Genomic DNA, 16,634 nt, shown 5'->3' with positions numbered 1-16,634 from the left:
AGGCGGAGTACGGTAGCCATCGGCCGAGACCAAGAGAATGACTCAAACTTGGAATCACGACAACACAACCAACGCTTTACGCCGCAAAAAGTAGCAACAGACCGGACCTGACAGAACAGCATCACAGGCCACAGCCAGGTGGGCGGTGATTGATTCGGTGGCCTCGGTGCACTCGTAAATACCAACTTAGCGTGGCCGCTTATCCATTGGCCAATGGCTCTCGCTGGGCATTCGCCTTCTCTAATTCGAGCAGCTTCGATGCTCCGCGTTATTCCTTTGCCGCATCTATTCGTCAGCAGACCCTAGGTAGGTACTGCTGCCTGTTCGCTCTTGCATGATCATGTCTCACCCGAACATATCATTCGGATTCACCCCCCCTTCTCCATATCTTCACAAGACTTGCTACTCTGCAACCCTTCCGTATCATCCACGGGCGCATCTTTACCATTGCTTCGCCATTGGTCATCATAGTGTGGTGTCCTGCCTCAATATCTCTTGATAAAACTCGTCAGCCTGTCCTCGAGCCATTGACTCAGCAGGCAGCGACTTTTAGGCGCGAAGTTTAAATTGCAGTCAATTGCGTCGGATTTAAACTCATCTTGCTCCGAGGACATATACTCACCTTCGCCACTACTGTTCTATCATCCCCTCACCTTCTTTCTATTTGGATCATCTTACATCCACTTGAAAGTAGAAACACCATCCAACTACACTCGACATTGGCTTCTAATACCAACACAATGGGTTCTGCTGTGCCCAACTCGCGTTACTCTTACTTGAGGGAGATGCATGAAACCACAACTAACAAATCCGACGCAATGGCCTCAAATGCGATGAAAGGCAAGGCACCCGCCACCAGTGTCTATCCGTCTCCAGCGGACGAAGTTATCAACACCTTTTCTGCACCATCTTCGCCGGTCTTCAATGAGCAACAGATTGCTCCATTAGTCCGCAGAGACAGGATTACACTACCACCGATAAGCAGTCTTGTGAATCAGATGCCGTCGCCGTCTTCTTCTCCACAATTGGCTATCGCGTCCTACCGCAGTCCTGCTGACGCTTTCCTAAAATCTCCAATCAAGTTCAGCAGAAGTCAGGACGCTCCATTGTTCCCAGATAGACCAATGGCTTCCAACGATGTCGCAAGACCGCAACCTCTCTTTGGAGGATCTACTTATCCAACTAAGCTTGCCACTCTGCCCGAGCTTGACCAGCAGAGGCTTGCTCCTCTTGAGAATTCGAGTGTGAATCACCTTGCAAGGTCGCCATCTCAATCTGGTGCTTCCCTCCAACCTTTGACACTTGCCTCTACCTTCAGGCCTATTCCTCAACCCCAGCAGTCAGATCCGTTGCGTAGATTCACACATGCCTCTCCTGGTCTCGGCGGCTCTAAGCACAGTTCACGCGACAGAGCTACGCATCTTCCTGGCAGGAGACCAAAACAACGACAGACCGCCTACGACATTCAGATGAGAGCACCAGTCTCACCGAGCGACCCTAGGTACGGAAGGAACGATTTCTGGGCGAGGCAGATTGCTGAGCCCGCCACTTACGTTCTTCCGCTTCTTCAGGATTGGCACACGGTTTTTGAAGCCACAAAAGCCGCTCTACCCCAGCCGACTTTTCCCATCGCGACACCAGCAGGTGTCTTCGACGAGCTGAAGCGAGTGTCTCCGGCCGATGCAGCCACATTTGCCGCAAGGCACGCAATATCATCGGGACGAAGAGACCAGCACGACAAGCGCAAAGCCGATAGTGTGGTCGATATGCCCCCACCAAAGCGTACAAGGAAGGTGTCTGCTAGCAAGCCTTTGAAACCTTCGGTGTCGCCTCGTGAGGCACCTCTTGATGCTCCCGAGAAGAAGTTCCGACGTCGTACGAATGATGCAACCAAAGCGAGAGCACCGGCAGATAAGGTTGCTCGCGACTTTTCAATCTACCCCGACTACTGCCCTCCATTGTCAACTCTGGACAGTGATCAAGTCAACTTCCCAAACATTGAATGGAAGGCAACACCACAAGATGTGACCAACCATGAAGATTGCCATCTGCTACACCCCAAGGAGATCCAGATCGTATCGAAGCTTGTCCTGACTCCCTCGGATTATATCTATATCAAGCGTCGCTTCTTCGCCAATCGTCTCGGTTATGCAAAGAAACGCCAGCCTTTCAACATCAATGCTGCTCAGCTCGCCTGCAAAGGAGCAGATGAGCACGGCATAACTGGCATTGATGTCAACAAGACCAGCAGGCTCCACAAGGCTTTTGATCGCGTGGGTTGGCTCGACGAGAAGCACATGAAGCGTTTCCTTTGAAGTCATCCTTCCAGCGACAGTCTTTTGGTTTCGTCTACTCTCCGGCCACCCACCACAGTTCTTCCCTTTCTTTATTTTCGGCTACTCATGTTGAGCTGCAGTTGTTGACTCTGTCACTTGCTTCCGTCTCCCACTCTTCGGCCTTGATTGCTACCCTTCCTTTGCTCGATTTTTCACTTATTTTTTCTGACCTTACGAACGTTTATGTACTTTGACGATATGGGATCAGGCGATCGATGAACGGACAGGCGTTTGTTATGGGCATGGGCGAACAAGCACCCAAGGGGATTTGGCTTTTTGAATCGGATTCTTTCATGATCACTCTACTCACTATAAGGCGTTCCAATGATACCATCAGGATATTCGGACGAAGGACTTTAGATAGCAATACAAGCAATGCAGCTTCAAGTTGAATGTACACCAAGGTTTCATGAATGTTGAACAGATGATGTGGGTGACGGGATCGGATTCGGCGTCGCTCTGTCATGCTTGATGGCCAAAAATAGGGGGCGGAGCCGGAAGAGCGCGGCGCGGCTCTAACAGAAGCCGACGAGAGGTGGGCACGGACGAGGGATGATGGGCGACGCGACCCTTGTGTCGTGGACGCCGACGGAGAGGCTAAACTGAATTATTGCAGTTCGAAGCATCATCGCACCCGCACTTTGCGCAATCACAAATGGATCAGGATTCGATACACTCGCAGGAGCCGCAGGGCGGGCAGGAGGGCAAGAAGGAGAAGAGCAGGAGACCACCAAGTAGGTGCCGAGATGGGAGTCGTCGGAGTTCCCATACACTGACCATGACAACATAGACACGGCGTTCCGACAGCAGCGCCTGAAGGCCTGGCAACCCATCCTTACACCAAAGACGGTCCTCCCGCTGTTCTTCGCCGTCGGAGTCATCTTCGCCCCGCTAGGAGGATTGCTGCTATGGGCGAGCTCGCGCGTCCAGGAACTGTCCATCGAATACCAGCATTGCACACGCGATGCCACCGATGTCTTTACTACCGTCCCCTCGAACCTGGTATCGAGCCACTTCAAGAACGCAACGACGCCTTCGCAAGCACCGCAATGGCGTACCTTCAACCAGACCGTCGCATACCACAACGGCGCCGTCCAGATCGAGACTCCGGTGTGCCAGATGCGCTTCTGGATCCCTGACGACCTGGCCCCGCCTGTCCTCTTCTACTATCAACTCACAAACTTCTACCAGAACCACCGTCGCTATGTCAAGTCTCTTGATGCCGATCAGCTGAAGGGCAACTTTGTTGACAACAGCACCATCGATGGCAGCGACTGCGACCCCCTTCGACTCGATGACAATGGCAAGGCCTACTATCCTTGCGGCCTGATCGCAAACTCCCTGTTCAACGACACCTTCATCACCCCGCGCCTGCTGAACGACCGCAACGATGCCGACCCTGTCAACTACACTATGACCAACAAAGGTATCGCCTGGGACAGTGACGGCGAGCTATACAAGAAGACCGCATACACAGCCGATCAAGTCAGCCCTCCGCCCAACTGGCGCATCATGTACCCGGAATACAGCGACGACATTCCCATCCCAAACATCCACGAGTGGGAGGAGTTCCACGTATGGATGCGTACCGCCGGTCTGCCCTCGTTCAGCAAATTGGCTCTGCGTAACGATACCACCACTATGCAAAGTGGCCAGTATGAGATGGATATCTACGACTGTGAGTAGCTAGCCATCATGTCTGGGACCTACCGATCTAACCATGTACTCTCAGATTTCCCCGTCACCATTTATGGTGGCTCAAAATCAATCCTCTTGAGTACTCGCACCATCATGGGTGGTCGCAACCCCTTCTTGGGCATTGCGTACATCGTTGTCGCTGGTGTCTGCATTGTCCTCGGTGCCTTGTTTACTGCAACCCATTTGATCAGGCCCAGGTACGTTGTTTCCTTCACACCACCTCGTATTTGTATACTGACTGTGAAACAGGAAACTCGGTGACCACACCTACTTGAGCTGGAACAACGATCAGCCTAGCACTGGCACCACTACTGGAAGAGCGTAGTACTGGTCCGCTCTCTTTGACGTTATTTATGTGTGTACGCCGTTGAGCTGTTTCTTTTACTGTAAATGGCGTTTTGGAGGCAACCTGGTAGGCCGGATCTTCACTTGTTTTGTTCATCCCGAGAAAATCGACTCGAATCAACTGCTCTCGTTACTCCGATCTGGACTGATCTTTTGCGTGTAACTGACGTTCATTGCCGTCGGCTTTGTGATTCACAGGCGCCTGACGAGCACACTTTGCCCCCAAACACTCCTATACGGCCATGTCCATTACATCTTTAGCCGCTGTCGCTTCTTCACCCTGTAAAAGGTTACCTTCGTACTCCATCTTCGGGACTGTCTCGTCCTGCCTAGTCTTCCTCTTGTACATGTGGCGCGTAATCCATTGTTATGGGCCCGACGCCAATGGTAGCGTCGCTTCGTCTTGCTTGATGTATTCTTTGTGAACCGAGCCTGGACTCGAAATTATCCGCAAACGTCTACTCTGACTGTCGATGCTTGAAATGACTAGCAAGTCCAACAACTTCACTCGGTGCCGATCACTTCTGCAATCAGCCACATAAATAACTCCCTGGTCCCCAGTATCTGGGTCCTTGTACATTCACAAGAGTTGAATCTCATTGTGAATCCTCTTCGACGGACGAGGCAACTGTACATATCTCAATCTCTTCGATCGTCATCGTTCCTTGTACATACCACATTCTTCATCCTTCGTTTTTCACGCCCACCCAAACAACAACATGCACCTCTCCAGCATCGTCTTTGGTCTTGCCGGCCTCCTGGCCTCAGCCAGCGCCAAACCCGCCAACACCACGGAATACAAGCACTTCGACTGCGGCGTCGACATCAGTCGTGCCAGTGCGCACTTCAACCAGACCATCCGTCTCATGCATCAGGGTGTCTTCAAAGCACACAGCGGCACCCAGATCGCCGGCATTGTTTCACGTGCTGCCGCACCCATTGTTGTTGATGTCGCTCTTCACGTTGTCACCACGGCCACCAAGGCTGCGGACATCACCCAGAAGATGGCCGATGATCAGTTTGCCGCCCTGAGCAAGGCCTACGCTGCTAGCAACGTCCAGTTCAATCGTATCGCTACCACCTTCACTGTCAATGATGCCTGGGCTGTCGGCGCCGGCTCTGACGCTACTGCCATGAAGACCGCACTGCGCAATGGCACTTACCGTACACTCAACGTCTACTTCATGAGCGATCTCACTGGAAGCATCCTTGGTACGTGCAGTTTGCCATCAGACATCGGTCCTGGTACCCCAGCTCCCAGCACCTACATCGGCGATGGTTGTATGATCCAAGCCAACACCATGCCCGGCGGTAATATCTACGGCTTCAACCAGGGTATGACCACTGTTCATGAAGTTGGCCACTGGATGGGTCTCTTGCACACCTTTGAAGGCTACAGCTGCACTGGCAACGGCGACTTCGTCTCTGATACACCCATGCAGAGCACCAGCACCGACGGCTGCCCATCCAAGCTGGCAAAGGACAGTTGTCCCCAGAGCTCTGGTGTCGATCCCATCCACAACTACATGGATTATTCCGACGACGCCTGTTACACTGGCTTCACTCCCGGTCAGAATAAGAGAATGGCCAAAATGTGGGCCGCCTACAGAACCGGTCGCTAGATCGGTTTGAATGACAATGATCGATCAAAGACGACATGAGATCAAGGGTCAAGAATGCATGGGAAAAGGCTCCTTCGTTTCTTTCTTGTACACACCTTTTTTTTCCTGACTGATAGCTGCCAATGAACGAATGCATCACGGATGGGCGTTTTTCTCTTCTTACTATGTTCCACATTTCAGTCATATAAGAAGGTTGTCATGGTGAAGTGAAGTGTCAAGGAACGTGGCACAGCGTGTCATGAGGAATGTGAACATGTGTATCGTACTGAAGCCATCCTAAAGCATGACGGAACTTATTGTTTGTTGAAGCCATTTCCGATTCCATTCCCAGGGTGCCTGAGGTCAACAAAAGAGCCGGCTTGACGCGCGAAGTCGAAGAGGAAGAGTAGTTGAGTAAAGGTTCTCTGTGTTGTGGGTGTCAGAGGAGGGTGAGATGGAGTGACAAGAATTGGACCCAGCAGAGAAACGATGACGATGGCGCTTGGACCACCGGTTGATGGACAGGGTCTTGCGACTGCCGATGAGATGATGAAGCCTTTAGAATCACCAACTTTCAGAAAATCGTTGATAAACGCACACTTTCCATCGTCCCCGGCCATTAGATGGGCGAATGAGACAGTTTAATCCAAATGGAGTCCGAAGCTTCCAAGCGCCGCTCGGTGCGCCAGGCTATAACTCGAAAACGGAGCTTGTACATGGACCCGGACACGGATGACGACTTCGACATTGCCGACGCTCAGGATTCTGTCAGCGAGCACAACCTGTCTCCAGAGCATGAGCCGAAGCGACAAAGAACACCAAAAAGACGAACAAGCAAACCATCTCCAAGAGAAACTAGGTCGGCGACGAAGAAACCTGTACACAAAAAGTCGCCACCCAAGCGCAAAACTAAACATGCTTCGAAACCGACTAAAGTCGTACCTACTGCAGCTCCGATTCCGAGTGATGGGATAATTCCTAGGTGGCAGACCCTTCCCTATGAGATATTATCGCAGATCTTCAGTTATGCTTTTGCTGCTGAGCTTGAGCACGAAACAGGTGGTGTTGCAAGCCGAAGAGTCAACCATCCTAATACTTGGATCATGAGAACTGCACGAAAAGTGTGTCGAGCCTTCTCGGAACCAGCCTTGACAGCTTTCTACAGAGCGCCCAATCTTCTGGCGGCGCGATGGCTCGAGGACTTCTCCACAATCATAAAGCAACCCAATGACCAGCAACTGTACTCTTATAACATGAAAGTCACCAGTATAGAAGTGTCAGCTCGCAACTTGGAATCTTTTGCTAGACTTCCTGGAATGTCTTTTGCTGAGACTGCATCGAAGCTGCCTCGACTTTCATCATTGATCGTCACGCATCAGTTGGACGAGCCACCCTATGAGTACCAAGGCCGACTTCCTCGATGGAAGTACTCGCAGGATCTCTTTGATGCTCTCGATGCAAGTAACATCCATCTTACATGTTGGAGATGGAACGCACATCTCATCGATCAAGCCGAAGGCAAAACGGAGTTCCAAGGGTAGGTTGATCCAAGGACGTGAACGGTAAACCTAGACTAACACGCCTCCAGGCTGACTGAATGTATGGCCGAAGTCCATACAAGACCTTCTTTCCAGAGCTTACGTCACCTCACCATCTCTCACCTTCCCTTGATTGCTTTAGAAGCAATGAATCCGGAAGAAGAGGCTGCCGATATTGCCTTTGGCAAAATCTTCAACGACTTACCCAACCTAGAGACCTTGTCTTTCGAATGTTGTGATCGTCTTTCAATCCAGATGTTACTTCAACTTCCAAAGACATTGAAGACCATCAAGTTTATCAACTGCATGCCTCTTAACTCGGACATGCTGAGCGAGTTCTTGACTAGTCATGGACATACGTATGTTCACCCGCACCACAAACGTGAGAAGAGCCATGGCTGACGGGCTTATAATAGAATCCAGGAGCTTGTCCTTGATCACAACCCATTTCTCGACCTTGCGTTCTTCATGGACCTGCGCACGACATGTCCGCAACTGCAATCATTGAAGATGGACTTGTATGACCACAGAGAGAATTACTTCCGCCACTTTGGAGAGCCAAAGTACGAAAGTCTGTTGCTCGAAGACGAAATTCCAACCTGGCCTTCTACCCTCCAGATTTTGGAACTCGTCCATTTGCAGAAATGGTGAGTAGACAAATGCTACTTTATCTACGCTGCGAACGGCTAACACGTGTCAAAGGGGTGCCAACGCTGCACAGAATCTCTTCCGTTCGCTTGTCGAGTCTGCCGAGTCTCTACCGGAGCTCAGGAGGCTAGTCCTACAAGCTCACATCAACATTTCGTGGCGAGACAGAGCAGCTTTCAGAGATCAGTGGATAGAGCGTTTGCGCCGGGTCTACCGACGTTACCCAAAGATCCCCGATCCGAAGCTTGCCTCACTCAAAGCCTTCAGACTGTGGAAAAATGCACAGACACGTCGCCAGCCAAGCCATGTCGAGGTTATTATGCGTAAACCTATGTTGGAATCCCAAGCTTCCCAAGCTTCAGATGACGAACCGCTAGCCAAGCGTCGCAGCAAGCGTGTTGTGAAGCCTGCTAGCCCACCACCAATTCCCACTCCACCACCTGCGCATAAGGGTCGCCGGGAGTCAGATGCCGTCTCTTTGGCATCTGAGGATACCCCTGGAGAGGGCGAAGACTGGCGAAACACACCCGAACGTTATGTGCAAGGGCTTTGCAGTGTTGTCGATGTTCGTATCGACAACCAGCGACCACGTGAAGAGCAATTCAACGAGTCGCATTTTCTGGACTCGGAGGCCAGTGGTGATGAGGAGTGGACTGAAGGCGCTGAAGTCGAAGGAGACGAATATGCATGGTAGTCTCATGCTCGGCTGCTCAACAACTGATTTACACGGCGTATTGGAAGGGATTCAAGGACTGAAATTGCTACTCAAGATACCACTATGGGCTTGCTGGACGGAAATGGGAAACGGAAAATGGCTGCCACGATGGAGCGATACACACTAGCTCTAGCTTAATCACTGCTTTACGAGTTGCTCCACACTCATGCATGTTGCTCATCACGCCAGTTTTGCTTTCTGTGATGTGAGGAGTTATGCGTGAACGGCATTTTGGCTCGCGTATCAAGCAAGGCTCAACAACAAAAATGTGACGCGACCTAGTGGGCAGTCGAGCGAACGGCCGAGACTGGGTCTGCTTTGTGTCGAGCTTTTGTCTGCCAAAAAGGAAAATGCGGCCATTTCTTTGTCAAGAATAGGCAAAAGTGAAAGCTGCTACGCTGGGTCGAACAACGGACCTTAGGATAATTGCAGATCTGCAATCCCACGCTCTACCACTGAGCTACAGCAGCTTGTGAAACGTCGTCAAAAAATAGCATATAACACTTTTGACAACATCAAGCCGAGGCTGTGAAGTGAGGGCAGCTGCGATCCAGTTCGACGTCACCAGCAGAGTCACAACAATCACAGAACTCTAGTCATCCGCGGATGAACAAGCAACGTCTCTTCTACAGTCGAAGTCTTTAGCGCCACCATATATCCCCATGGCACAATAGCCCATCGCGCATCCTCATATCACCCATCACAATGGCATCCAGGTATCTTCCCATACCAAACACAAAAAGTGCACCACCCGACTAACAAGTCCCCCTCCAAGATTCCACCAACGCGACAACAACCGCTCCTCCCTCTTCTCAGGCTACGATCAACGATCCCGTCCAACCTCTACATCGCCAAACCCGTATACTGCAAGCAACGGCTACAACATTCCTTCATCTTCCAACAACACATTCGCAGCATACCCAGGCAACAATGCACAACTAGGCACAGAAAGAGCTAGTTCGGGCGCAAGCTTCCGCTCCGCGACACCGGATAAAAGGGGTGCTTATAGCGATGCCGTACTCTCTGAACTCGAAAGTCAAAATGACGAGCAGGTCTCTGAGATGAGCAAAAAGGTTGGCATGTTGAAGGATGTGAGTTTGCCTCTACCCTGCTCCTCTGCTGTGCAGAGATGTGTAACAGCGATGACTTGCTGACGACATGGTTCTCACAGCTTACAATGAGAATTGGCGACGAAATTCGCGATTCGACTGCTTTGGCGGAAAAGATGAATGATCAGTTTTCGAATACGAGTAATAAGCTCAAGGGAACTATGAATCGTATGTTGCGCATGGCGCAGAGTACTGGTGTGGGATGGAAGGTGTGGCTCATCTTCTTTGCCTTTGTCATTGCTCTGTTCTGGTATGTCTGGCTGTTCTAGGTCGCAACTCTTCGACAGAGCATATTGGTCACGCGTTTCATGTGGATATGCATGCGTTTTTGTTTTAGCGAAGGCGTCTTTCTTGGGAGCTTGTTTTGTACAGTCATGCAAATGATGGTTAATTCGAAAGGGGGAGGATGGAAAGACTTGTAATATGATGATAATGGGTATCTCTGCTGTAGTGGGTAGGAAATGCAAAACGAGGTCATGAAAGACAGAAACAAATCATCTCGGAACCTGACTCTGGTTTCCTCTGTGCCCAGTGGACCTCAGACGACCGACAGGAGCAGGACTGCTGGTGACAAAGGAGCTGTCGAGTAGAGAGCTCACGTCTCTGCTCAACAGACTGCTGCGACTGCGCTGCATGACTGCTCCAATCATTTCGCTCTGCTCATCTTCATGCTGTTGCAATTGACTCTGCTCTCCCTCTCCCTCTGATTCGTCCTCCTCGTCGTCGTCAGAATCGTCAAGTTCGCTATCGGTATGTTGATAACTGCCGGCCTCGGGCACACTATCGTCCAAGTCCCTCTCAATGCCCAGATCGAGTTCGTCTTGAGCCACACCCGTCAGCTCTGCCTCTTGCAGATGACGATACCTCTCTTGTTCCCGTGACTCTTCATCCAGAGCAGCCATACTCGTATCCGCAAACATACTCTCCTCGTTGAAAGTTATGTCTTCAGCAATGGGAATCTCGCTGTGTATCTGTGACAGCATTTCGCTCTGCATCTCACTCTGCAGTTCCTCCTCTTCCTCGTCAGAATCAGTCATATCGTCACCCTCGCTTTCCTCATCCTCAACATCAGCATCGGGAATCTCCTCGTCCAGATCCCTCTCCTCTTGCTCTTCTTCCCCGCCATTCTCCTCTTCAGCAGTAGCATTTGCTCTATTCCTCGCCTCTTCAACTTCTTGTTGGGCTTGCATATCCATCATCATTTGCTCCCTCCTCTGCTGTGCCTCTTGCTCCTCCCTCTCAATTTTTTCCTCGGTCTCTGCTTGTAGTGTCTTTGCAACTCCTGGCGGCTTTATCCAACCAGCGCCAAAGCGACGGATATTGTGTTTGCGACTACTGATGGCATGTTCATCTGCGAGGAGTTGGGCTAGAGATTGCCGTGTCGGCGCAGAGGACTGAAGATGATTCTGACGGCGGGATTGCTGAGCTGCATCGTTGTCTGTCGTGTGCGAGGAACGATCATTTGGGGTAGGTGGTGGGCGTAGGTGGGGGGAGAGGAAGAAGGAGTATTCCTAGTGACCAAGATGGTTAGCCTTCAAGTAGTTGTTATGGTTTCTACTCTCAGTCTCTCACATTTTGAGGCGCGAGAAGTGGTAGTGACAACATTTTTGCACATATATGTGTTGTGTTGTGTTGTTTTTGTGGTCTGGTTTCCGACAAAGATGGATTGTTTTGACATGTGCTTGCCCCACACCTCCGTCAACATGCGCTATGTCATCGTTTAACCATTCACTCACTTTTGACCTGAAGAAAATCAGACAACATCAAGCATCTTAAGCTTCTAGCAGGACTGGAGCTTGATGCACAGAATGTGTTTTGGTGTGTTACCATGTCGTCGTACTGCGAGATATCATACAGGAGTAGACATAGTCAAGCAAAGTCAGGCATGGGCACAGTCAAGCAGGTTCGTCATAAATTACATTCCATTACTTTTAATTATCAGAGCAGCTTCGTGTATCTACCCCTTTCCCCTATTCCTCCTATCGTTGTGAACCAGGCTATGCTTATTGTCGTTCCTTGTTGAAACATTGCCATCAGGCATCCTTCATAGCCAGGTGTCCCACCCACGAAATGCCGCGAGGCCGCTATGCGCAATGAGCCTCCGCCTGGCCAAAGTATCATCATCCGTAATGTCATCAGAGATCGAAGCCATGAGGCGTCGTGCTGAATCAAGCAAGGAACCGGGCGTGTTTCAGCACCGGGCCTCGAGTTTTGGTGTCATTGTTACAAGTTCATCAAAGAACTGTTCAGGAGTCAAGCTCAACGAGTGAGGCTCTGATTCTTGATGTCGTTGATTTGGCGAGAGAGGCCTGAGACGATGCGGAGGGCAGGGTCCTGGGCGTTGTTCTCGGCAATCGACATGTATGCTCCCTGCATACGCTGCTGGAGAACATCCATGATCTTAGGTGCTACCTCTCTGATCTCAGGGTCATTGAGGTTGATGGTCGATAAGACAGTGCTGAGCCAAGACAGACGCTCGTCAACATTCTGCTCAAACGACGAAGTCAGAGCAGCTGACACAGACAGCGACACCAATGGGCTAAGCCTCTGGAGGTACTGTGGGTTGATGCGGACAAAGAGCTTGTCGAAGAGGTCGCCTTGGCGTTCAGACTGAAGCCATTGGATGGTACCTTCCTCGTATTTGCCCTGGGTCATCATGGCTGTTATGCCTTCCAGTTCGGGGTCTTCGATGGATTGAACAACATCGGCTTCAGAGACAGCGGAGGGTGCCGAGTTCTCACCGGCAATCTGGCGCTGGAGCTTGAGGATCTGCTCTTGGAAGGCCGACTGTCCAGCAGCCATCTCGTGAATTGTGTTCGAAAGTCCAAGAACCAGGTCTGAAAGCTGCTCGATCCTGGCGTTGTCCTTCTCGCGCTTGACTTCGGCGTCGCGAAGCTGCTCGGCGAAACGACGCTCAACGTCGGCAACTGCCTTCTTGGTTGATGTCTGGGCGAGGTTGGTGAAGTTAGGAACAATCGAATTGCGCAAGATAGTGGCGAATGACTGCTCGATCTGAGGTGCAAGCTTGGAAGCGGTCTGCTCGGAGATGACGCGCTGGAGTTCCTTCTCTTGCAGAGCAGCTGCAATAGCAGGTGCAAGAGAAGCCTTGAGCTCGCCAGGCACGATCTTTGCAACGTGCTGTGAAACTGCAAGGGTAAGCTTCTCGTTCAGCAAAGTCGAGCTGGTCTGCACAATGGCAGGAACAACGGTGCCGGTGATGTTGGTAGCGATGATCTTGTTCAGCGTCTTCTCGACGTTGTCGGTAAGAGTGCTCGAGACAAGGCGGAGCACTGCATCCTGCTTGGCGGCAGCAGCAGCGTCTTGGATACGCTTGTCATCATCAAGTCTGCGGTAGAGCAACTCGATCTCTCTAGACAGGACCTCGCTGACTGCCTTGTTGATAGTTTCGGTATCAACAGGGGCGGAAACCTCAGCAGCCTTCGTAGACTTCTCGACGGGAGCAGTTGAAGGTGCAGCTGCAGCGGATGCGGTTTCCTTGACGGAAGGTGCAACCTCAGCGGCAGATGCCTTAGGACGAGCAGCGAGAGCATACGAAGCGGGGGTCAGGATGGCAGGGTTGGTCGCAGTCTCGATGGTGTTCTGTTCAGGAGCAGCCTTCTTCAATTTCTCAACCTTGGGGGTTCCATTGACCACAGGCTCCTGCTTGGCGACGGGTTTTGCGGCAGCAGCGGCAGGCTTAGCAGGCTCGGGCTTCTGGGGCGAGGGAGGTGCAGCAGCCTTTGCAGACTTGGCAGGGGCTTCTGCAGTAGCAGCATTTGGAGAGATGCTGGCAACTGAGATGAGACCTGAAGTCTCGGCATCAACAGGGTGGAGAACTTTGTTGTCACGAGACCATCCCAGGTCCTCGTGCTTGATGTTCATGCATGTAACACCCTTGGAGTGCATAGCATACAGCTCGAAGAGAACGTCGGCGGAAGTTTCCGAAGCGACAGGTGTGTGAAGCATGTCAACGCTGCGCAGCTGCCCCTTGGAAGCAAAGGACAGCTCACGGATGCCGCTCATAATAGCAGTCGATTCAGGACGAGGCAGGTTGGGGTCCTGCTCAGCAAGCATGGTTGTGTATCTAGCCTGGTCCATGCTAGGGATGTTGTAGCGAGGAGCAGACAGGTGGATAAAGTAGATCGAGTTGCGTGTAGGGTGACCGAGAGCAATGATACCAGTCTTGGGGTGGTAAGAGATGCTGCAGATGGCATCCGAGTCCTTGTCGTGAGGGAAGTAGAGCTCCTGTACAGGCTTGTTGAGGCCAAGGTCCCAAAGCTGAAGGATGTGGTTCTGCTTCAAGCCCACGAGCAGGTAGCGGAGAGCAACGCCCTTAACGCAAGGTCTCTCTTTGTCAACGAACATGATGGATGAGGGTGTGGCCTTTTCGGCAGGGAGAGTGGTGGTGAGAGTGAGCAATGGGTCCTTGCGCTCGAGCGCAGGACGCTTGCCAGAGGGAGTAGTCTCGCGAGCCTGTTGGGCCATGTCGCGAATGTCCCAGAACTTGATACGTCCGCTCTTGTCCAGCGAGGCCAACAGGCTGTCGTCGCCGCTGAATGCAAAGTCCTTGCCAGCCTTGCCGGTTGAGATTTTCAAGCAGCGCTCTTGGAGGTACTTGTCATTGTCGACAACGCGAGTCTTCTTGTCCGTGTATTGGCTCTGGCGAGCGGCAAAGGGTGAGATGATGTAGATGGACTTGCCTCTCGAGATAGCAAAGAAGTCTGCGTTACGCGAGCTCATCTTAGCTCTGGTCTTAACAGGGCTGCCAGAGGTGTTGTCGTCTTGAACAGGGACGGGAGGCAGAACGAAGCCCTGCGATTCAAGGTCCAGGTCATCGAAGGAGTCGCCCTCGACTTTGTTGATACTGGTCCAGAAGACGGAGCCGTTGACTCCGGTCGCGAGAACAGTCTCAATGTCCTTGTGAGCGCCGCTAGCAGTGCAGACCTGAACGTTGAAGACACGCTCTGCCGTGGCACGGAACACCTGCTTGTCCTTACCAGAGTCCTGACGGATCACGCGGAAACCGCCGCTCTTGCTCATAGCATAGACAATGTGGTTGGGCGATGCGGTGACAAGCGCACGATCGATCTGCTCGAATTCCTTCTTCAGGCGAGCGATGTCCATGAGCGAATCAGCACGCAGAGGTGTGGCTTGACCATCCTTGTTGATGGTGATAGAGACGAAAGGTCTCATGGGGAAGTTGTAAACGCGAACGGCATAAGCCTTGCTGTCCTTGCCCGACTCATCGGCGTCGGCGCTCTCCCAACTATCGGCAACCTCCTCGGTCGCCTTGGTCTGCTCTTTCGAGGCAGATGACTTGGCGCCGTCGGCTTGGGCAAGTGCTTTTTCAACTTGCTTGTCGACCTTCTCGCCAACACCGCTGAGAGCCTCGGACACGCTCTGCTGAGCATCGGTCGAAGTCTGAGCGGGACGAGGAGAAGGAGAGGGCGAAGGGAGGGAAGACGCGATCTTACGGTTCTTTGCGTTAGGAGGACCGTTGACGGCGTCTTCGGGTTGCGAGATGTCACGCTGGTGCTTGGGTCCCTCGGCCATGAGAGCGGGGTTGGGCGATGAAGCGGTCATCTGCTCGAAGGGGTTGATGTATGTGAAGACGGGCTTCTTTGCGTGAGAAGGGCCTTCAAATGGAGTTGTCTCGCGAGATCCGGCGCTACCGAACAGACGGACCGAAGGATCCTGAGGGTCGACTGCGTCAGCCGCATAGGCGGGCTCGTTGATGACGGGCTCGGGGGCTTGAGCGGGCTGCATAGCCGGGGATTGAGGATCTACGGCGGCAGCGTTCTTGGGGCGGTTCAGAAGGCCGAGCAGGAAGTTCTGAGCGTCTCCGAGAGGCTGCTGTGACTTCTGCTCGGGCTGGGGCGAGGTCATGGAGATACGCAGAGAAGAAGCGTTCAGAGGCTTCTGCTGGAACGAAGCAACCATGTCTTGAGACGAGACTGAACGGGACTGTTGCTGCGCAGAGTGTAGCTGGGGAGAAGGGCTCTGTGCGGCGATGTTCTGCAGAGAGGCAAGAGGGCTCATGCCGGAAGCCATCTGGTTCGAGTTGAACTTGAGCAAATTCAAGAGATCGTTGGATTTGGAGTCACCGGGGGCAGGTGTGAGACTAGGGCTCATGATTGCCGAAGAGTGCTGAGGATTGGGGGTGTGGATTGGCGGCGAGAACAGAGGTGACGAGACCGAAGGCTGCTGGTAGGAGTGGACTTGGGGCTGGGCCCAGATGGAGGGATGAGACTGGTGTTGCTGGTTCTGTTGGTCGTTTGAAGAAGCAGCGGGGCTCTTCAGGCGGCTGAACAGTTCTTGCAAGTCGGCCATGTTGGGTGGATGGTGGTGGGTAGAAGCGCGACGAAGGCGAGTGGGTTTAGCCTGGTACGTGCGAGCAAGTCAAGGTGAAGGCGGAGGTGAAGCGTGGCAAACTCAGAGGCTGCACGAGGTATCAAAGCAAAGGAACGCGGTGAAGGAGATGACAAGAGCGAGGTCGGAGGGGTAGCGTAAGTGTTGTGATGCACGCCAGTGTGAAGGTGGATGAAGTGTTCGAGCCAAAGTGAAGTCGACGTGGTTGGAGGCAATGAAATTCGCGGTTCATCGTCATCGAGCGCGATCCGACGCCCGGACCATGTGCTGCGAAC

The 16,634-nt window shown here is 52.3% G+C and overlaps 7 protein-coding genes across 7 annotated transcripts; 5 read left to right on the top strand and 2 right to left on the bottom strand.

Moving 5' to 3' along the window:
• Positions 1-740: 740 nt before the first annotated feature.
• AUEXF2481DRAFT_32841 (uncharacterized protein) lies at positions 741-2,315 on the top strand (the record flags this gene model as incomplete). Its single annotated transcript, XM_013484682.1, has 1 exon — positions 741-2,315. The coding sequence occupies one exon, from the start codon at positions 741-743 to the stop codon at positions 2,313-2,315; it is 1,575 nt and encodes a 524-aa protein (XP_013340136.1).
• Positions 2,316-2,900: 585 nt separating this feature from the next.
• AUEXF2481DRAFT_43839 (uncharacterized protein) lies at positions 2,901-4,685 on the top strand. The gene is made up of 4 exons (XM_013484700.1): positions 2,901-3,070; positions 3,127-4,014; positions 4,069-4,231; positions 4,284-4,685. Exons 1-4 carry the CDS (start codon positions 2,992-2,994, stop codon positions 4,357-4,359), a joined length of 1,206 nt encoding a protein of 401 aa, XP_013340154.1. The 5' UTR covers positions 2,901-2,991; the 3' UTR covers positions 4,360-4,685.
• Positions 4,686-5,245: 560 nt separating this feature from the next.
• AUEXF2481DRAFT_69643 (uncharacterized protein) lies at positions 5,246-6,001 on the top strand (the record flags this gene model as incomplete). The annotated part of the gene is made up of 1 exon (XM_013484731.1): positions 5,246-6,001. One exon carries the CDS (start codon positions 5,246-5,248, stop codon positions 5,999-6,001), a length of 756 nt encoding a protein of 251 aa, XP_013340185.1.
• A 547-nt stretch (positions 6,002-6,548) lies between these two features.
• AUEXF2481DRAFT_82926 (uncharacterized protein) lies at positions 6,549-9,122 on the top strand. The gene is made up of 4 exons (XM_013484739.1): positions 6,549-7,517; positions 7,569-7,877; positions 7,935-8,165; positions 8,221-9,122. The coding sequence occupies exons 1-4, from the start codon at positions 6,631-6,633 to the stop codon at positions 8,858-8,860; spliced, it is 2,067 nt and encodes a 688-aa protein (XP_013340193.1). The 5' UTR covers positions 6,549-6,630; the 3' UTR covers positions 8,861-9,122.
• Positions 9,123-9,586: 464 nt separating this feature from the next.
• AUEXF2481DRAFT_8324 (uncharacterized protein) lies at positions 9,587-10,259 on the top strand (the record flags this gene model as incomplete). The annotated part of the gene is made up of 3 exons (XM_013484667.1): positions 9,587-9,597; positions 9,657-9,972; positions 10,053-10,259. 3 exons carry the CDS (start codon positions 9,587-9,589, stop codon positions 10,257-10,259), a joined length of 534 nt encoding a protein of 177 aa, XP_013340121.1.
• Positions 10,260-10,484: 225 nt separating this feature from the next.
• On the bottom strand, positions 10,485-11,595 carry AUEXF2481DRAFT_32836 (uncharacterized protein; the record flags this gene model as incomplete). The annotated part of the gene is made up of 2 exons (XM_013484681.1): positions 10,485-11,501; positions 11,563-11,595. The coding sequence occupies 2 exons, from the start codon at positions 11,593-11,595 to the stop codon at positions 10,485-10,487; spliced, it is 1,050 nt and encodes a 349-aa protein (XP_013340135.1).
• A 287-nt stretch (positions 11,596-11,882) lies between these two features.
• AUEXF2481DRAFT_43834 (uncharacterized protein) lies at positions 11,883-16,552 on the bottom strand. The gene has a single exon (XM_013484699.1). The coding sequence runs from the start codon at positions 16,318-16,320 to the stop codon at positions 12,250-12,252; it is 4,071 nt and encodes a 1,356-aa protein (XP_013340153.1). The 5' UTR covers positions 16,321-16,552; the 3' UTR covers positions 11,883-12,249.
• Between the last annotated feature and the right edge of the window lie 82 nt (positions 16,553-16,634).

The sequence above is a fragment of the Aureobasidium subglaciale genome, assembly GCF_000721755.1.
Source record: "Aureobasidium subglaciale EXF-2481 unplaced genomic scaffold scaffold_27, whole genome shotgun sequence".
Classification (NCBI taxonomy): Eukaryota; Fungi; Ascomycota; class Dothideomycetes; order Dothideales; family Saccotheciaceae; genus Aureobasidium; species Aureobasidium subglaciale.
Note: the sequence above shows the minus strand (reverse complement) of the source record. Positions and strands in the feature narration are given on the sequence as shown.